This window comes from Necator americanus, chromosome II, assembly GCF_031761385.1.
Source record: "Necator americanus strain Aroian chromosome II, whole genome shotgun sequence".
Classification (NCBI taxonomy): domain Eukaryota; kingdom Metazoa; phylum Nematoda; class Chromadorea; order Rhabditida; family Ancylostomatidae; genus Necator; species Necator americanus.
The window spans coordinates 32866156-32886264 of NC_087372.1; the positions used below are offsets into that span (position 1 = coordinate 32866156).

Sequence of the window (20109 nt, forward strand, 5' to 3'; positions counted from 1 at the left end):
GGAATTCTAGCTCTTCTTCCTAGCTTTTTATTTTGCTTTTCAGGATGTTAACATAAAATATCACCACTTGGATACCACATAAATGAAGTACTTCGCAAATAGTCTGCAATGGTTTTTGTATCAACTGACCGAATATATTGGGTCCATCGACAAATAATGAATGTGCTGTGCTGTACTTTCTTTAATTTTTCAAATTTAAGGCTAACAAATCTCCATGATCGTGAAATATTCTCCACTTTATTTGCTGCAGTCCTCCTGCATCATTTTCGTCTACTTTCAATGCTTCTTTTCCAAAATACATTAGCATGAAGAAATTGTATGAAAAATACTCTTCAGTGCGATTGAAAAAAACCGTTAATTTTGTGATGACTCAATATTTGGAAGTTATCAAGTAAATTTGTGGATCGACAGCAAAGAGGATATTTTTTAGTTGTGGTGATTTTCTCACCAGAAATTGCAAAATTATGAAATCTGGAATTTTTAACACGGTGCTGATCTGGCACACTACCGTACCGTTCCGTCCGTATTTTTCTGCATGAAGATGTCTAAAAAGCACTTTCAAAAGACGTAATGTAATACGTATGGCAGGTCTTTTGAACAATTATTGAGGAATAAAGACTAACCTCCTGCCTCATGGTAAGTATAGAGAGAGAGAACGAACAGCTAATTGGATGAAATTAGAAAAGTGGTTAAGCCGCTTTGCGCTTAAAATGCTGTGAATCATCACTAACTACATTTGACATAGGTTTGACAACAGAATGAGCGTCTTCACCTACCACACTTTTCAGTTTCCACCCAGTGTTTTTTGCTGGAGTGTCGTTGACGTTAAAGGCATCACCCCGCAAATCTGGAGTGGTACGGATTTCCGGTGAAGTATTCATATACGGGATCGTAGATTGTTGAGAGAAGGGTGATTCCGTCCATTCCTTCCTAATTGCTGTAGAAAACGGCCTGGAAGATACCGCTTCGAGCGTTCCGGCGCACTATTTTCCACAAGTAGTTCGGAATCGGAAAAAACGGAATCACCTCCTCTCCATAATCTACTATCCCGTATAAGAGTACTACACCTGGAACCCCGTACCAGTCGTGCGATGGTGCCTTTAAGCGCTGACAGCATGGTTAAATCTTTTAATATTAATATTAGGTTGGCTACTTATTTTTATTACGCTTTGAAAAATTTGGAATTTGAAAGCTGGGATATACTCTTCTTCCTGGAAGTTCAGGTAGAAGCTAGGTGGTTTTAGAAGCTTCCTTGTCAAAAAGCTGTATTAGAGCGTCATGTCTTTTCTCCCGTCGTTGCAACGCAAGTGGCTCGACGTGGTCTCCGAAAGATCCCCAGTGAGTGGATGCATAGGGCACGGCAGGTAGCTGTTAACATCAACGAAGCGTTGAGCGAGGGGACAACTACCCTTTGCTACCGTCAACGACTGGTTCCGCGTTTAGACCGGTGGAACTTCTTTTCCGCCAACTTGTGCACAGGACATCCGCGCACCAAAATTGACGACGATTTACGCATTCTCCTGGAGCGGTTCCGAACGCCGCGTTGCGACGATGGCTGCATAGCTCGGTGCTGCTAGGCGTACCGTCGTGGTTCCACCCACACCTTCAGGGTTACGGGGAAGTTCTGTCGAGAAGGGTACGCGCTCACCGAGACAAACCGTTTATGCAGGGTGAGCACATGTCAGTCATTGGTTCTCTGCCCGCATTGATCGGTGTTTCTGCAAGGTATCACTAAGAGGGACGAGTTCCGGGTCTTCTGTGATACCGAAACGTGCCTTCCAGCTTTCCTAGGGCGTTAAGCAGCCGCGGCAATCATAATCGAATCAACACCAATGAAAGTTCCCTACTGCTCCTTTAACTCGCCACTAATGATGTGAAGGGAACTGCGCGTCAACCAGATGAATGACGCCGAAGTCTATATGCGGCAGCTACGCCTTCTGGCTGCCGCACTATGAGAAAAACCACTGGAACACGCTGAAGCAATGGGTTGGTGAACGATTTTCCATTCACGCTATTCCCCAGACGTGGCTTCATCAAATTATCACTCGTTTCGGGCCCTTACCATTCTTTGAAGGAGGGACTGTTCAACTATTTCACTGAATTCAATTCCACCACTGAGATGATCCTTGAGTCTCCGCCGCTAAGATACTCCTTGAGTCTCCGCCTCTAAGACGTTCCTTGGGTCTCATGTCTCCAGTTTCAAATCTCAAAGAATAGTAGCCCTACTAGAAAGATAAGTACTTTGATAGACATTTTTGGTGAACCCATCGACGGTTGATCGTCAAAGTGTGATTAAAAAGTTGTGGAATTGTAAAAGGTATGGTATGTGTAAAAAATAAGTAAACAACCTAAGATATTATATTCTCACCCTACGGTCAAAGAAAGAGTTTCTGACGCTTAGCAGCTTTTTATTTGTGCTGATGTTTTTTGTTCAACCACCCCAGGACATCAGTTTAGGGAAAACTGTACCTTTCTTGTTGACACGGAATGACACTATTTGGCCTGATATCCTCTTAAAGGCACCATACCACGAAATTGACAATTTAGCCATTTCTTCTTCAGTTGTCAGGCATACCAGTGTAGCCCAAGGGTAGCAGCGTGATCAGACTCAACTATCCTTAATTCAGTAATCCAAAAATCCAACAGAACGCTCCTAAGTAAGCTGGACGACACAAGGCAGTTATACACGCACTCTTCCAGATTATTAGGATGCATTTGTTGTGATGACGCTCATATTGGTGAAGTACACCTTCATCCTTGTCCTATCGCGGGAGATATCAAGATCGTCAGTTTTGTTACACACTGCGTTAAGATTACAGTCCTTAGAGTATTACTTACGTGGAAATATTCAGCCTTGTTACGAACGCATCGTACTTGCGTGAACAATGTTAAGAGTTGTAATGATTTGGTTAGCTTATCTCCATGCTATCAATAGCTCTGACCAAAGTAATGTTTAGCGAAGTTAGTTTCACTTCAGATATATCTACGGTTAAGGTAGGACAGCAAGGATGTCACGTGACCTCTTTGCGCTTTTACAGACGCACTGCTAAATTGTGATCTCAATCAAATCTATTTTAGGCTAAAAATAATTAATGGTTGGAAATAACGAAATGGAAGAAAGTTTTCAAAGAGACCTTACAAATGCGAGGAAGAAATTAGAAGTAGGGAATTCAGGGACCTCACAAGAAGTATCTAGTGGTGGTGGTTCTTTAACACAACCAACATTGTCTTCCTCTCTGGCAGAAGGTTTAGCAATCCCTTTTGTTAACATTGCTGAAAGAAACAACTTATACACTTGGCAGCAGGTTTGTTTACAACGTCTATGTTAAGAACCAACCAGTGTCGATTTATGTTAAATGTAAAAGGTCAGGTAATTGTCTGCTAAGAGTGGGTGCAGAGCAGACAGTAAGAGATCCAGCTATAACTGCACGGTCGACAGTTTGAAACCACTCTGGTGCCAACTGGACCTTTCATCTGTCTGATGTCGATAAACTGGCACTAGACTTTTCTGGGAGGATAAAAACACTGACTTAATAGATCGGCTGTTCCACTCTGCTGTATACGATAAGACGCGTTGATAAAAGCTCTACGATCCCAAACGTGTTGGGTCATTCCAAGGGGGTTGATATGCTAGAGGCTTTGTCCTTTATCCTTTTTGATTGTCTACTACTTACTCTTATTACTTACTCGAGGATGTAGTGAAAAAGACCAGGAACACCCGGCTCCGCGCTCACCTGTTCAACACCACCGCACTTTCTGCTTTGATCTATGCTTCGGAAACCTGGGCATTTCGCAAACAGAAAGAAAACGCCGTGAGCGTCATTGAACACGCAATTGAGAGAGTGATGCTAGGAGTATCCCGTTTCACGCAAGTGAGGGACGGGATTCGAAATTATCTCCTACGTCAGCGATCCAAGATTAGAGACGCCGCCGCATCTGCCAAGGAAAGTAAAATAAGATGGTGCACTTTAGCGACAATCGTTGGACCAGAGCCGTGAGCGACTGGGTTCCCCGAGATATTAAGCGCACTGCAGGAAGACCGCCGACCCGATGGTCAGATTTCTTCACAAAGTCCCTCAAAGAAAATGATGATGATGTTCGTGTCCCACGCGAAAGGAGGAACCACTGGGCGACTCTGGCACGCGATCGGGACAGATGGAAGAATTACTGGCGCCCGCTCGACCAGTTCGAATATCAACGGGAGTAAAGGTGATCAAGGTGATTACTTGCTCCATGCCATTCTTCGCCTTCCTGCTGCTCAACCCCTCTCGAACTGCTTGCCTTCGATTGAAAATTAGATCTTGATTACTTGTCTGGCTGTGAGCGGAGAGCCTCAAATTGTTCATGCTCAGGAGCCACAAAGGCGAGGTAGCAACTGGTGTGGATTTCGTCACGGAATTAGCATTAATCATCTTTTTATTTAATTTCCAACCGTACCCTATGCTCTTGAGTCTTCTTCGTCTCTGTTTTCCATAGTCTTGCCTTCTATTTCGGTCTACAGTGGACCGACCCCTCGGAGCGTGGCTGAGATGTGTGAAAGATACAGAAGAACTGGACCAGAGTGACGAGCGAGAATCGTTTTCTGTAATTCCCCAGCATTTATATGCATTACACGTAGTGTTGTGTACCATCATATTTGCAAAGAAGTCGAAAAAACAATATTAAAAGTGTAGGAATAAAAAACACCGATAACGTAAAAATTGTCGGCCTCGGAGGTTTTCAACCTAGTGAACTTCATTGACGAATACTAGCACTTCAGCGGACCCTCCATGCTCAAGAATTGAACAGATTTAGTTTCTCCAATTATGCAATGCACAATAGACGAATGTAGCATGAGTGAAACTCAAGAACTTTATCAAGAGCAAGTTCTTACAGGCGTATCAATCTGCAGAGAACAATTGTTTTGCCGCTCTTGAGCTGCTAGCCCAAGCTGCGTCTGATCCATTTTTACCCACTAATATGTTACCGTCCAGAGGAGCGTGTTTGGAATCCTTCGTACGACAAAAAAGACGATCACAGGTGGCATATTTATATTGTTGCTATCGTCGATACAAAGAAAAAAATTATTAAGGGAAAGAATCTTCATGAACATTCAAGATGCGCAAACTGTAACACCTCAAAAACGTCGTTATGGAGACGAAACGAGTTGGGCGAAGTAGAATGCAAGTAAGCAGCGCAAGCGACTTTCAGAGAAAAATAGTTGTGCAAAGATCAGTGCGATTACAAATGTGATTACATACAAACACTTAACTTATTTACATCTGCCAATGAGAATGAGTTAATGAGAAGAAAAGGTGTTAGCCACATCTGTAAGGAGTTAGTATGAAAACTATATTACTACATTACTCCATGTGAAACGCTAAAGCTTAAAAACAATACGTATCTGCTAGAAGGGGTGCATGACACCTTCACAGTTGATGCACCTTGTACTTTTTCAAGATGTACGACAGTTCTTCGTCACTGCCATGCTTCCTAACTCCGTGCCCTACAAATTGCCGTTGGTTCATTATTGCGGGAGCAAAGAGGTGAAAGTCGCTCACCTTTGCAATTGTAGACTGGTCCAACTACTTTAGATAAACGACAGCCGTGAACTTACTCCCAGTGATAACTGCTGTATGGGTACCATCTCATTGAAGTCACCTCCAATCGTTTTATTTTTATTTTGGAAAGTAGTTGAGCGTAATTTTTTATTTATATATACAATCACACATTTTTGCAGCTATTCCTCGGAGGTAAGTTGATCGGTGGACTGCCATTTGATAACAAGCACTTGGATCAGGTTATAAATGCGAAGAGTAGCTGTTATTGGGAAGTTAACCTTTTGACTGCATTCCCGCAGTGAAGAGTCAATGGCAAATTGTAGTGCACGGGACGCGTAACCAGGCCAGTTGCCCTACATCTTCTGAAAAGTAGTGTATACCTGTCCAAGATGTCCCCACCCCCTCCTTTTTTGCTTGCGCGCTTCAGCACAACAGTCTTACGCGAGAGGTTGTGATTTATGCAGTTCTCTACGCAGTAAAAGCCCTTTGTAGTCGCACGTGCTTCTTAACTCTGTCGGGTTCGTTGTAAGCAGCAGTGATGATCACCTGTTTTTTTTAGTCGGGTCAAAACGGCATGTAGCTCGGTGCAGTTACGTATCCTTAGAACCACCCTGCCGCTTCAGAACACCCGCTTACGTAACTGCACCGAACCACATGTTGCTTTGATACAACTATAGCTAACTTAATATTTGAATATGGAAAACTCAATGTTTCATCACTCTATATTCGCTTAGTACTTAAGACTGCTGATTCGGCTACTTAATTGCGGTGTACGTCGCGAACAAAACTACTGATTTTTATGACCAGCCAAAAAGTTCTTCATGGTTAGAGTTCACCTGCCTAACCATGAAGAACTTGGGAACCAAAAAGGTAGAATTCTGACTTCCGTAATATCCGATATTCCATAGTTCATCTTCTTCAGAAGTCAGGTCATTAGAACAAGGCTACAGAGCTACAAAATCACATTCTTGCTCTGATATTTGCGGTCGACATGTATGTATGTGTGAGTAAGCAAACCAAGCTATGCATAGGAGAGCGAATCCTGCGGAAAGCGTCGCTTGGAGAAAGTAATGGCATTTCTTATCAGCGATATAAATATGCTCTTGAAATATCTTCAACTTTTTATTGAGAAGTCCGACTTTCAATAAACCTCGGTATACTTGAATGACGTATCGGTTTTGATAAGCTTTAGACGAGGTCGTTAAATAATTTTATTGTCTGAAGTTTCGGCAATCTCGCTTTCTTTAGTGCCTGAAATGGGCGATTCAATTTACATTTTAAACGACCAACCTCTCTACAACTAAATTGAACAACTACACTCCGTGCCAACTTTTTCAATTACCAACTTAGCGAATACGCTGAATGCTCACCTTAGATAGGAGGGGTCTAGCATGGACCGCTGACTGACTGATTGATCACGAGGACGAATAGTTCGAATGTCTCATTCGGATCGAAAGAAACATTCGAGATATGGCGCAAGTTCCCGCGTTATCGCCATTGCGGTTCATTTTAGGGTTTTTGGTTTGGATCCAATGTGACTCCAGCGATTTTCGAGCCAACGTTTTAGATTCGCACGCCTAGATTTGGACCCTAATTTCAAAATCGGCTCCGTTGTGTTCCTGTGTGTTATGGATACTTTAGGTGTCCTTTCTCGTAACCTAGTTTTTCCACTCACGTGTTCTTTCATGCGGACATATAGCGGTCGTGCCGTTTCACTGACATACTCGTCGCCACAGTTCGTGCAAGAAAACAGGTAGATTACCCCGGATTTCAAACAGTCTCCTGGTCTACCTGTGGGACAGATAATGCAGTTCGGTGTTGTACAGATGGTATCGTACAAAAGACTAGCGACCTACTTGACGTTTCAAATTATTCGGTGGTATTTCAACTGTTCGAAACGGACTTATCCAAGTCTGCTCTTCTCAGATACCGCCTAATGGCAGTGTTCATTTCATGGGAAGTGTAAGGAAAGCAGAGAGATATTTTATCTGTGGTTCGAATTGCCGTGCTCGCTCACTGCAGTATGGTCTCGTTTCAGACGTTCGGATTTCAAAACCATGAGAAACGGCAATTTCGTGAGCAAGTTAACGACTCCCTCCTCTCATCAGGTCCACTATAAACGGTTCTTGCCGTGGTTGTTGGTCACAGTTTTCTTCATTTGAGATGGCTGAGCAGAAAGAAAATAAACTAAGGTGTTTTTATTACTGGGCTTACGACACCATTTCGTTTGGTACATACCGTATGAGATGCCAACTTGGATGTTCAAAAAAGGAAGCCAACGTCTCTGTGGTTTCTTCCTAGTCAGTTTTATATGTTCGGACTGCCGGTTCAACAAATCAAAGCATTTGTCCCCCGCTTTGGCGATGCAAATGACAAAGTAATCGTCAATGTACCCAGAGTAGAACAAAGGACGTAGTTCCAGAACAAGTGCTTCAATTTTGCCCATAAATGAAATAGATAAGGTGGGAGCCAACCTCTGCTCCATAGCTAAACCTCTAAGTTGCGCAAAGTAATTTCCGGATTATCTGAAGATATTGCAGTCGAGGCACGTCTTGAGAAGAACCATCAATTGGGAGATTGAGAACCCGTGTAAATTGGCGGTTCTTATGTCTTCTTTCAGCAGTTCGAACATAGCCTGTATCGCAGATCTCAGCCATTAAAATTATTTAACAACCTCGTGTACAGCTTTACAGAAAATCAATACGAGATTTTTATATAGATTTACGGAAATCTTCGAACCAGAAATAAAGCACGAAAAGTTCAATCTTGTGAAGTAATCATGTGATATTTCGTTTAGAAAAAAGTTTCAGTGCCTGTAATCTTTATTATCGCAAAAACAAACGTCCAAGACCATTGAGTTTGTGCAAGGATACGATTGCAAAACGACGGAGAAAATCTGCAGCAGAACGCAATAATGTGAATAAATGAATCGCTATCAGCAACTTCATACGCATTGTTCCTAATCGTTTATTTCCATATCCAGCAGGTATACCTCTACATACTTTAGGCGTTGCTGATTTTGCTCGGTCATGTTTTGTGACTTGTGTTTTTAATAAACAGTAATTTATTTGCTCACATTAGTACACCTTAAAATTTTTTTACTGATTTTAGACCAGATTGCGAGAATGCACTTAATGTTTGAAAAATAACATTCATTGTTTTTAGTGTAAACAATATTCCTCGACGAGATCTTTTTAATTTAAAGCCCCACAAATTCTATAGAAAATCCCAACAAGATGTTTCTTTTTTGAAACAAAGGCGATATCAACTTTTATGTTCTAGAACATGGATCGTTCTCGAATGCAGAAGATTCGATGGTTTTTTCGGTTTAGAATAGTGTTTAGAATAACGCATTTTTGACAATGTTTTTGACACTTCTCAATGCCTTGAACACCGTTTATTGTGCCTCAGAATATGAAAGAAAAAGAATATGTGAAAATGTTATTGAGTTAGGATTTTCCGAACATTCCACATTTTCTCCAGTAGTAAGTTAGTAGCTGTTTCTTCATCTTGAATTATACGGTCTAGTTTTGAGTTGCCCCTAGGGAGATCGGTCAGTTTCACTTCAACGTCACAGTCCCATTCAAGTTTCTTTATCGTGATCACCTTTCCAAGGAACGACAACGAAAACGTCGGCAGTCTAAATTAAACAGCATTTAACGAATACTTCATGTATATAAGCTCCAGTTCTCCGTGTCTTCGGACAGTTGTGACAATTTTGCAACTGAAGCGCGAGGTCTTACAGAATGTATGAGTGTCAAGCACTGTGCATAGGCTGCGGAGTTAGAATCCGGGCAAAAAGATGATCGTCGGAGCCAGTGTGCAAGGATACTAAGATAAGCTGTTATACCTCATCCAAAAGACCATTGCTGAAAAATTCCATTCTATATTGCCCATCCCATAAAGTGCTAGCACGCTGTCTTTAAGTGATCGCTGTTTATGGTCGTTAAAGGCATCAACCCACGAATCTGAGGTGGTGCAGATTTCAGGTGGAGTACTCTCATAAAGGATTGTAGATAATGGAGAGGAGGGTGATTCCGTCCATTTCTTCTCAACTGCCGTAAAAAAACAGGCCGGAAGATGCGGCGCCACACAAGGCTGGCGCGCACCAGTCGAACTTCTTGTAGAAAATAGCGCGCCAGAATGCCTGAAGCCGGATCTTCCTGGCCGTTTTTTTACGGCAATTAGGAAGAAATGGACGGAATCACCCCTCTCTCCATAATCTACTATCCTGTAAACGAATTACTCCACCTGAAATCCGTACCATCTCAGACTCGTGGAGTGATGCTTTTGAAGCACTACTCTGTAATCATGTGAGCACCAAGTGCTTCGAACTTTTATCTTCCAATTTAAAGCTCTTATTTGAATTGGGTTGGGTGCAGTAGGTTTGGTGTAATTTGGTGTGTAGATTAGTACTTACTCCTCTCATCAATGCCCTGCATTGATGAGAGCCCTAATTACCAATTTTTGTTCTTCTTTAAGCTGATGAATCTTCCGTTAATATCAAAGTAATCGAATCGTATAGCGATTCTACAAGTATCACCCACCTTCCTTGCGTTCGCAGATGATCTACGGCGAAATCGTCAATATCCAATGAAATCGACACATGACCGAGCGTCCGAAATATTGCAAAGATCTCGATAAGTTCGTCCTGTGGTTATTGCTAGTTATTGATTGCCCGTTTTCATATATCATTATGTTCGTGAAGTGTTATTTAAGTGAAATCTTTTACAAATGTGGTCATAATAGACATCATTATTATTATCGATATTTGAAAGTTTTTTTTAACAGATTGATTGATGTTGCTGCTTTTTTCATCGTTTTTGTATCAGAGATAACGTCATACTTCTAGATGTAGCCAAAACGAGAAATTCGCATTACTTTACAGCAGGAATTCGAACTTCGGTATAACTCTTCAGAAACAACGCAAAATATCATCAAGGAGTAGGATGACGATAGAACTTTTGAGCCTACTACACGTAGATGGTTTGAAAAATTCTACAATTGCGATTTCGGTCTGGAATGTGAGGAAGGTCGAGGACGACGCTCAGAAGTTGACAACTACCATTTGACTACGTTTTTTCAGCAACTTTTCGTGTACTTTTACTCGTAAAAGCCTCAATTATTGCCTACAGTTGTTCGTTGTCAACTTCTGAGTGTTGACTTCGACCTTCTTCAGTTTGGAGACCGACATATGTGTTTCAGAATTTTTCAAACCATCTACGCGTAGTGTCTTCGGAAGCTCTATCATCACCGCATGTCTTGCTTATATTTTTGCGTTGCTTGGGCGGAATTTTTGCCAACTTCAAATTCCAGCAGAAAAAGTTCTCGTTTTGACAAGATATGGAAATATGACGTTATTTTGTATCTAAAAGCAACAATGAAAAAAGCAACAACACCAATAGATTACCAATCGATCAACACTTCACGAACATAATGATTCATGAAAATGGTAATTATTTTTGCACCAAGTTACACGTTGCACTGATTCACACAGAATTTAATGCGACATCTTTTTAAGATCATCTTTTTAAAAGCGTTTTTGCTTTTTCAAGATATTGTTGCGCTTAGATTAGGACAAAGGTTACCAGCTCCTTGTAGGAACTGTCTTCTCGCCGTAGTTCGCAAATGAAAGCGAAAAACTACACTTCTTTTTCGTATAATTTGTATTTCACTTTCTGCAGTTATCTTTTCCCCTACTACTTTTCTTTTCTTTCAATCAAAAAAGAGAGCAGAAAATGCTATTGGGTTTTGAATCGCAGTTCGAGTGACCCATCGCCAGTTATCTGAAGTTCAAAGCGGGGAAAATGCTAGGGACCAAAGCGGAGTTTTAATGAACTTTTCTTTTTGTATTTCTCGAGTGTTCTTAATGGCTTCTTTGCATTTCTGGAGAGAAATCGCATGACAAGAATGCGTTTCTGGTGCTTTTTTTCCTTTGGACTATTCTCACCACATCGAAGTGCATGGCACTGCTCCTAGATTAATGGAGTTTTTTGAGACTTGGCTTTCAGTATAATCCTCACCACCCAAAAGTTGTTTATTTACATGAAAATTAATTTCAGATTCTCAAGTGGGTCTGCTTTGCATTTTTGAGTGATTCAGAGCAGAAAAGTCTCACTGAATCCACATCAAATGACGCAAACCCGATAAGTGCTTCTGTAAGTGCAGAATCACCTGCTTTCAATTCGTCAGAGGTAGATGACTTACAGTATTTCTCGCAAGGACTACTTCATCTCCCATTCGTTCAAAAATGACTTCGAACTTTGGATCTGAAATATAGTTAGGTTCTGTAAATCTTGCTGTCTAAAAATAAAATTTTTAATGTTGTAGAATCTTTTTGTCAGTGACCACGTGACATTTTCACAAATAAAATCTTTCAATGCTCGTCGAGTAAAGAGCAGAGGTTGTATCGATTTTGATAGGCTGTACACGAGGTTGTTAAATAACTTTATTGGGTAACGTTTCGACAGAATCGTATTCTTCAGAGCCTGAAATGGGCGATTCAGTTTACAATTTAAACGGCTAAACCTCTCCACAACTAATTTGATAAGCTCCATGCCTACTCTGTCTTTGCCAATCACCAACTTAGCGACTACTGAATGCTCACCTTGGATCGAAGACGCCTAGCATAGACCGCCGACTGATCGATCACAAGAGCCAATGGTTCGATTGTCTCATTCGGATCGGAAGAACTATCCGAGATATAGCGTGAGTTCCTACCATTTGTTATCGACAGACCTTCGCCCTTGCAGTTCATTTTAGGGTTTTGGCTTGGATCCAAAGTGACTCCAACGATTTTCGAGCCAACGTTTTAGATTCGCACGCTAAGATTTTAACCCTAATTTCAAAATCAGCTCCGTTGTGTTCCTGTGTTTTATAGGCATTTAAAGGTGTCCTTTCTCGTAACCTACTTTTTCCAATCATGTGCTCTTTGATGCGGACATATAGCGGTCGTGCGGTTTCACCGACATACTCGCCGCCACAGTTGGTGCAAGAAAACAGGTAGACTCCAGCGGATCTCGAGCAGTCTCTTGGTCTACCTGTGGGACCTCGACGATGGCTTTATCATTTACGCCACCCAAGCGAAGATGGACAAACGTTTCGACTTGTCGAATCGACAGTCCCAACACCTAAAACTTACTAGGTCTACTACAAACAGTTTTTGCCGAGCGTAACATGTTGTTCATTTCTTCAGCTGCAGCTTCATTTCTTCATTTGAATTGTTGTTTGATCTCCCTTGAATTGTTATTTGGATTCTTTTCTTATTTGAAATAGATGAGCAGAGAGAAAATGAACCGAGATGGTTTTTATTGGCTTGCGATACCATTTCGTTTGGTACGTACCGTTCGAGATGCCATCCTGAATGTTTAAAAAAGGAAGCCAATTGTCCTGTGGTCTCTCCCTAGTAAGTTTTATGTGTTCGGACTGTCTAATCAGCAAGTCAAAATGTTTGTCCATCTCCGTTAGGGTGGCGCAAATGACAAATCTATCGTCGAGGTCCCACAGGTAGACCAAGAGACTGCTCGAGCTCCGCCGTAGTCTACCACTTTTCTTGCACCAACTGTGGCGGCGAGTATGTCGGTGAAACCGCACGACCGCTATATTTCCGCATCAAAGAGCACGTGAGTGGAAAAAGTAGGTTACGAGAAAGGACACCTTTAAGTGCCCATAAAACACAGGAGCACAGCGGAGCCAATTTTGAAATTAGGGTCCAAATCTTAGCGCACGAATCGAAAACGTTGGTTCGAAGATCGCTGGTATCACTTAGATTCGAGCTAAAAACCCTAAAACGAACCGCAAGGGCGGATTTTTATCGATAACGTGGGAAATCGCGCTATATCTCGGATGGTTCTTTCGGTCCGAATGAGACATTCGAACCATTCGCTCTTGCGGTACATGCTTGGCTTCTTCGATTTAATATGAGCATTCAGCGTAGTCGCTAAGATGGTGAAAAAGTACATAGGCATGGAGCCTATCAGATTAGTTGTGAAGAGGTTTGACCGTTTAAATTGCAAACGGAATCGCCCATTTCAGGCTATGAAGAAGACTATTCTGTCGAAATGTCGGCCAATAAAATTATTTAACAACATCGTGTAAAGCCTATCAAAATCAGTATGACATCCAACTATAGGTTCATTGAAAGTCGAAACTTTCCAAAGAGGAGAGGGTTTTGCAAAAACTATCTCAATATAAGTTGATTCAGCTCTTCTGTTGTTGTAAATTGCGCAAAGTACAGTTGTTGATTATTTGTTGAGCAAGATTCGGGTAATTGCCAGGGTTTTTAAAAATCTCAATATATCGGCTACGAACGTTTACCGGAAACAGCTCTTTCATCCACTTTCAGTTCCTTTTTCTTTACTTTAGGAGAATGATGGAGCTACGACATCACAGTTAAATAAATAGCGCAATTGCATCATATATTACAAAAAAAAACACGTTCATCCAGATGTTTATGCCAAAAATATGTGTTCATGGTATTAGATTTGAAGGAGCAAACCATATAGCGTTTTATTCGACAATTTCGTCGAAAACGAAAAAGAAGACATCTCAGAAATTGGCATATTTCCTGTGCAAATGCTCGACACGATATTATTCTTCACAAACAACAGAAAGACCTCCTTCGATCTCCCTACGATCTCCTTCCTTATCTTCCTCCTTAGCCAATCGATGCACCTTTGTCTTTCTTCCTAGACTATCCAGAAATTTTTTTGCGCATTAGAGTTGCGTCATTTGAAAATAAGATTCTCGTAATTTTCATCTTTGATTTCGTTGCAGGTTTCTTCTTGTTTCATCTGTGCTTTAGAAAAGGAAAATTTCATTTCGTATAAAAAGAAACACTGCTTTTGTCTAGCCTGATATTATGCTTTCTCCAAAATTTTTTAACGCTTTTTTTTGTTATTTTTCTACTCAATAGTTTTGCGAATTTCTTCGTCCCTTCTTCCACTGCTATACTAAGCCAACTCCTGAGTAAAATTATGGTAATTGGAAATTTATTCCACCACAATTCGGGTAGATATATTTGGGAAATTTATTAGCAAGAAGCCAACAAGATCGAAAATCAAAAATTTAATTTCAGTGAAAAATAAAATCAAATTTTAAAAATGAAAAAAATCCTTCGAAGTAAATAAAATCTTATAGAAATTCATCATACTCTGTATAACCTAAGATTATCCTTTTTCTAATTTTTTTAATGCTTCTTTTTGCTATTTTTTATACTTTCATTTTTCAAGAGGATAGTTTGCAGTGGCAAAATTTGACGGTTTATAACTCCGTTGATAAATTTTCTCTGCAATTTTCAGTAAGCATTTGATAGTACGGTTGCATTGAAAGTTCTGGATCCTGGATGGATCAACGTTCCAAGCAACAAAACTTCTTACTTATCAGTTAGTAAGCGTTTTTTTTTTGCTTCAACCTTATTCATTGGTAATTTATTGTCTAAAAACAATGTGTTGGTTTCGGTTGATGCTGAGCCACACCTCCATAATTCCACTTTGTAGGCGCTCATGCTCTAGCGATCTAAGAACTCTTTTCTTTTCTGTTAAAGAAAACCACGGTGTAATTCTATTTTCACTTGTAGTTGTTTAAAATGTGGAACTTCTACTACTTTCACGTCTTCCACTTTTTCGTGGACACTTGCGCAAAAATCTCTTTGTCTTATTGAATTTTTAGAATTCTTCTAATGCTCTCATGATTACTGAAAACCCTTTTTAGTCGCTACACCAAAGTCCCCCTCTCCCCTCAACATAAATGCGAGATTCACTCACTGGTAGTGTGTTTATCTGAAATCGGCCTCTCAGTGCCAAAAACAGCACAGAAAAAAAATGAGGTGCTCTTTTTTCTTTGATCGTCTGATCAAATAAATAATCGATTTCACTTCAAGCTATTCCAGACAATTGTCATCTGCGGCCTGATATCAAGCAATAAAAATTATTTACAAATGGCACGAAAAGAGGTGATTTGCTGCCAAATCTAATTGATGAGTTCAATTTTTCTTTCTTGACAGCATATTCATTACAGCTGCTATTATTGCGTGCTTAGTGTGTGCCCATTTGTTTCCTTTCGAACGTTTTGCTGTTGCCTCTTTCACAGCTCATGAATTTACAAGGTAGCATATAAATTATGTATCTCTGTCAATCGAAAACAGGAGAAGTGCGAACAGTTTCCTTTCTGTTTCGTTAGATATCTAAAAAAAACCTATCCTGGAATAATTCTAACTAGTTTGCCGAAAGTGAGATTCGAATCCGACGCCGGATGCAATTCGCCCTAATGGTGAGCTCCTTAGAGCGATTTTTAAGGCTAGAGAGAAAGTTATTTCTCCCACCTCGTCTTCGCCAGTATCCTTGAATATGGCAGTTTGTATGGCTTAATGAGTGGCCAACAGCTATCGAGAGTCGCTCTGTCACCTGAAAGTTTTCCTAAAAGATTTCTTTACGTTTGAGCTGATGAATCGTCTTAGACAACCTTTGCTAATTCCAGACAGCACTCAACAGATAAGTAGTCAGTAATTTTTACTAGTAGCTCCAGTGGTAGATCATTCTGAAGAGGCATCATAAACATCATGAATGAATTTATTACCATACACTTTTACATATTTATAGCACACTGGTTCATATTTCTTTTTTCCCCTGATTAAAAAATTTGTTTGTTTTGTTTTATTCTGTTTTTTTTTCATTCAAAAGAAAGTTTTCCAACACTGACTTCAGTTGAAAAAAAACCTTCTCTCACTTTACTGCGGTGTTAGAGCTACAGTAGAAAGAAAATGTGAGGTTGAGGACTGAGTGTGGCTGTTAGTCTAGTGCCTTAAAAACTAAATGCAGCCGCTGTCCCCTTCCTTTTCACCTGGCGGTTTCAATGTTTTGCCTTGAGGCAGTTTACGGACATCCTTTTGATTGCAATATATACACTGCTACATAGTACCTTACCATTTCAGCACGAGGTTGCCAGAAAATGATTTTTTTGTGACCAGTGGTGCTACCGTAGATAACACAACATGTTCTAGCGGGATCTTCTTTTTTTTTAAGGAAAGAACAAAAGAAAATGATTATAGGAAAGCAATAATTAATAGTTTGCTGTAAAATCGCAGTATTGCTGTCCTTAATAATAAGAAAGCGGAAACTGATTTATCCTTGACTTCATTAGCGGAATGAATCCATTTATTCCACATAGACCTCACAGATAAAATTGCAGCTGTTACTTACCAGACCAACTGGCATTCATCCGTGGCGTACTCAAAATGACTTCCTGCAATCTTCTCCTAAACAAGTGATATCATTGGTTTCTTGTTGTTTTTCTTTCTGGAAGTTGTAATCCTACAGTAATCCAATCCTGTAGTTTTTTCTTCTTCAAAGCTTCAAGCTTCATTGGAGGTCACCAGAACTACGCGCTCAAATCACTTGAACTTACATATACTTTACTATGCCTTCTGTCTGCATACAAATAAAGAATTTTGTTAAACCCCCCCATTTTTTCACTGCAGACAATCAAAAGAATTATTGTTGCAATGATTAAATGCGAAGCGGACTCAAATTTAGTGCGATGGCACTTAATACATTCGAAAAGACGGCCCTTTCTTCTCATTCTTGGTGTTCCACTAAACCGTAAATGTGGAATAGGCGAGGGACGACCAATTGTGCACTGCAGACACAGAAAATTGCTATTGACAGTATTTTTTCTTACATGTTTTTCACTTTTTTTCTTAACTACAGTGTTGTGGAGCATCTTAAGTGCATAAATAGATAAATGAATATTCAATTAGTAGAGAGAGAATGTTCTAGAGAACAAACAAATCTAATTTTTTAGGTGAGACTAAGAATTATGTGTATGTAGGCACATATTATTGATAGAAATGTGTGTTTTTCGTTTGCGAGAAACTATCACCAAATTATGGCAAAAAAATTAGGAAGTAAGTAGGTCACACAGTATGTTTATTGGAGAATTAATAGTTGACAGGATGTGGATGCATATGGAGCTAAATGGTGATTATATCGTTCTTCCTGAATTTCAGGTTGAAAACAGCTGATAAACTAACCAGCTTAGTGAAATATCTGTCAATTAACTTTCTAATGAAGTATTCATATACATATACTGATCTATTTGCATGAATTTAATTGAAGATCACCTATGTATCTCTAATTTGGGAATAAAAAATGTTTTAGAAACGTAAAATGAGTTTTTTTTCCATTTATTCCTTTATTTTATTTCTTTTATTTTCAATTATTCTTTTGTTTGTGTGCGAATCGAGTGCGAAGTTGGGAAATTTCTCAAAATCCAAGGAAGATAGAGAGAATGGTGATTCGCTAAAGTGTTTTCTGTTCTTCGAGTCAAAATAGAAACTTTGGGAAAGCTGTTCTAGATCTTTGATCACCTATTAGTTTTTCTATACTATTTGACGTTGAAAGTGGTTGAATCTCCTTGTGGTGGGAAGACGTCACAGTACAAGGTTATTTAATTCATCTCATCCCATCGTTGATAGAAGACAGAATCAAAACAAATCAATGCCCGCTACTCAATTGGTTTTGGGATGCTTTTTTATGATTTCATATAGTTGAGTTTTAAAAATTCCATAAATTTTATTTGAAACAATTCCAGTCCACCTTTAAGAGCACTTAGAAGAAAGCCTGTGTGTGTGTTCAAATTGTTTTTACCTGCCCACCGTCAGGTACAAAGCTAATCGCTAACATTTTTCACAAAGCGTTACACGCGTTGTTCGTTTACTTCTTTCAATAAATAACTGCCTTATTTGACAGCGTTTTGGGACACGTCACAAAAGAAGGCTGCATTTAATAATATGTACATATGTATGGAACTATTCTTTCAACCACTACAGCTGGCAACGTTCTCATTATCTTATGCATATTATTGTTTCTGAACGCTCGGTGCAACCATTGTTCTAGACGTTTGCGTGAGTGGTTCCGCACTTGTGGAATGGCATATGACCAAGGGGAAAAACTCACTCCTCACTAAGGATTTCGGACAGTAGGGAAGTTTTGTGTGAGCAACGGAACTCTCATTTCAGAGTTCCCCTCACACCTAAAAGGCACTAATTTTTCACTCATTTCCTTATTCTTTAAGTCCATTCATTCTCTGTTCCACAAACATGGAAGTCGGTCGAGTACTGATCAACTGATTTACAGTGCGATCACCCGAAGCCGCATGTAGTCAGCGCAAAAATTCGTTATAGTCCTTTAGGTTTTGCTTCTGGAAAGGACTTCATTTTGTTGTGAAAAACAACGCACAGTCCGTTCCAGCACGGGTGCAAAACGGGTGTACGTGGAGTATGTCAGGCAGAGCTTCCAGGGATACTCTCCTATCCTAGGGTTTCGTGCGGAACTCTGTTAATATCTACAAGTCTGAATGTTCGGCTAAAGCCGAATGCTTAAGATTTTTTGCATAGCTCGCTACGCTCGAATTCACTGATCTATAGAAATTTAAATTTTTTGCATTTTTTGTGAGATTAGATTTATGTTTCTATTACGACGGTTTCTTCGTTCCTTTTAGAAATTTAAACATAAATAAAGTGTTTTATATTTACTACTATTTATTTATTTATTTATTTATTTATTTTGCAGCTTAAATGCATCACCTCTGCATTTGGAGAATATTCGAATATGATTTTACAGCTACATTCCTTCGATATTTGAATTGAACGCAATTTGAAAACATTATTCAAGTACGGGTTACGTTTTCCTTAACAATTAGCGGAGAATGATGTGCTAACATGGAATGATGTGAACGTCATCATCATACTGATAAAGATAAGGTTCTACTCCAGATTAAATAAACAATTAGCAACTATTTAAACTACCATTTGCATGGGTTTTTCCACATTCTGAAGAATGTCACCAACTTGATGAAGGAAGCGTGCATGATGATAGTTATGTGGAAGAGTACATATAGGTTAAAGGCATCACCCCACGAATCAGAGGTGGTATGGATTTCAGGTCTAGTATTCCTATACGGGATCGTAGATTATGGAGAGAAGACTGATTCCGTCCATTTCTTCTCAATTGCCGTAAAAAACGGCTCGGACGATACGGCTTCGAGCGTTCCGGCGCGCTATTTTCTACAACGAGTTCGATTGGAGCGCGCCAGCCTTGTGCATCTTCTCCGCCTTCTCCGTAATCTACTATGCCTTTGAAACGGTTCATAGTGCCTCATTTATTTTTTGCCAAATCCACATGGAATTATTCCACGATACTGCGGTATGGCGGTGCACAAATCCTATACAGTGGAACCCGTTGCACCCGTTTTTACCGCTTTCCTGCGGCGGTGCACCGATTCGACGTCGTTGGACCCATCTCAGTGCTTTCTGGAATTTTTTTTTCACATACATACACTCACTCACACAAAGAAACAAGGATACATACATATATACATACATACACATATATACACGCATACATACACACATATTAGGTGAGTGCAAAGTTAATTCCGGTATGTGTAAATAAAAATTTTTTTACTCTAAATTATTTCGTCTCAAGGCAAACAACACATATCATTTGGTAAGTTTTTTCTGCTCTTTCAAATACATCTAAAGCTGTCGCTCTAATTTTTTCACCCGGCCTTT

The 20109-nt window shown here is 39.9% G+C and overlaps 2 protein-coding genes across 4 annotated transcripts; one reads left to right on the forward strand and one right to left on the reverse strand.

Annotated features, from left to right (window-relative positions):
- Positions 1-1902: 1902 nt before the first annotated feature.
- Positions 1903-8468, forward strand: RB195_020213 (uncharacterized protein; the record flags this gene model as incomplete). Of its 2 annotated transcripts, XM_064188428.1 has the most annotated exons (7): positions 1903-1986; positions 2978-2994; positions 3079-3095; positions 3175-3305; positions 4876-5019; positions 5072-5166; positions 8351-8468. In XM_064188428.1, 7 exons carry the CDS (start codon positions 1903-1905, stop codon positions 8466-8468), a joined length of 606 nt encoding a protein of 201 aa, XP_064044308.1. The 2 variants fall into 2 exon arrangements, with proteins under 2 accessions (XP_064044308.1, XP_064044309.1); XM_064188427.1 differs by lacking the exons at positions 1903-1986; positions 2978-2994 and having other exon boundaries at positions 3093-3305.
- A 513-nt stretch (positions 8469-8981) lies between these two features.
- On the reverse strand, positions 8982-16753 carry RB195_020214 (uncharacterized protein; the record flags this gene model as incomplete). Of its 2 annotated transcripts, XM_064188430.1 has the most annotated exons (6): positions 8982-9180; positions 10088-10191; positions 11748-11809; positions 15862-15943; positions 16002-16076; positions 16739-16753. In XM_064188430.1, the coding sequence occupies 6 exons, from the start codon at positions 16751-16753 to the stop codon at positions 8982-8984; spliced, it is 537 nt and encodes a 178-aa protein (XP_064044310.1). The 2 variants fall into 2 exon arrangements, with proteins under 2 accessions (XP_064044310.1, XP_064044311.1); XM_064188429.1 differs by lacking the exons at positions 15862-15943; positions 16002-16076; positions 16739-16753 and adding an exon at positions 12148-12297 and having other exon boundaries at positions 11748-11843.
- Between the last annotated feature and the right edge of the window lie 3356 nt (positions 16754-20109).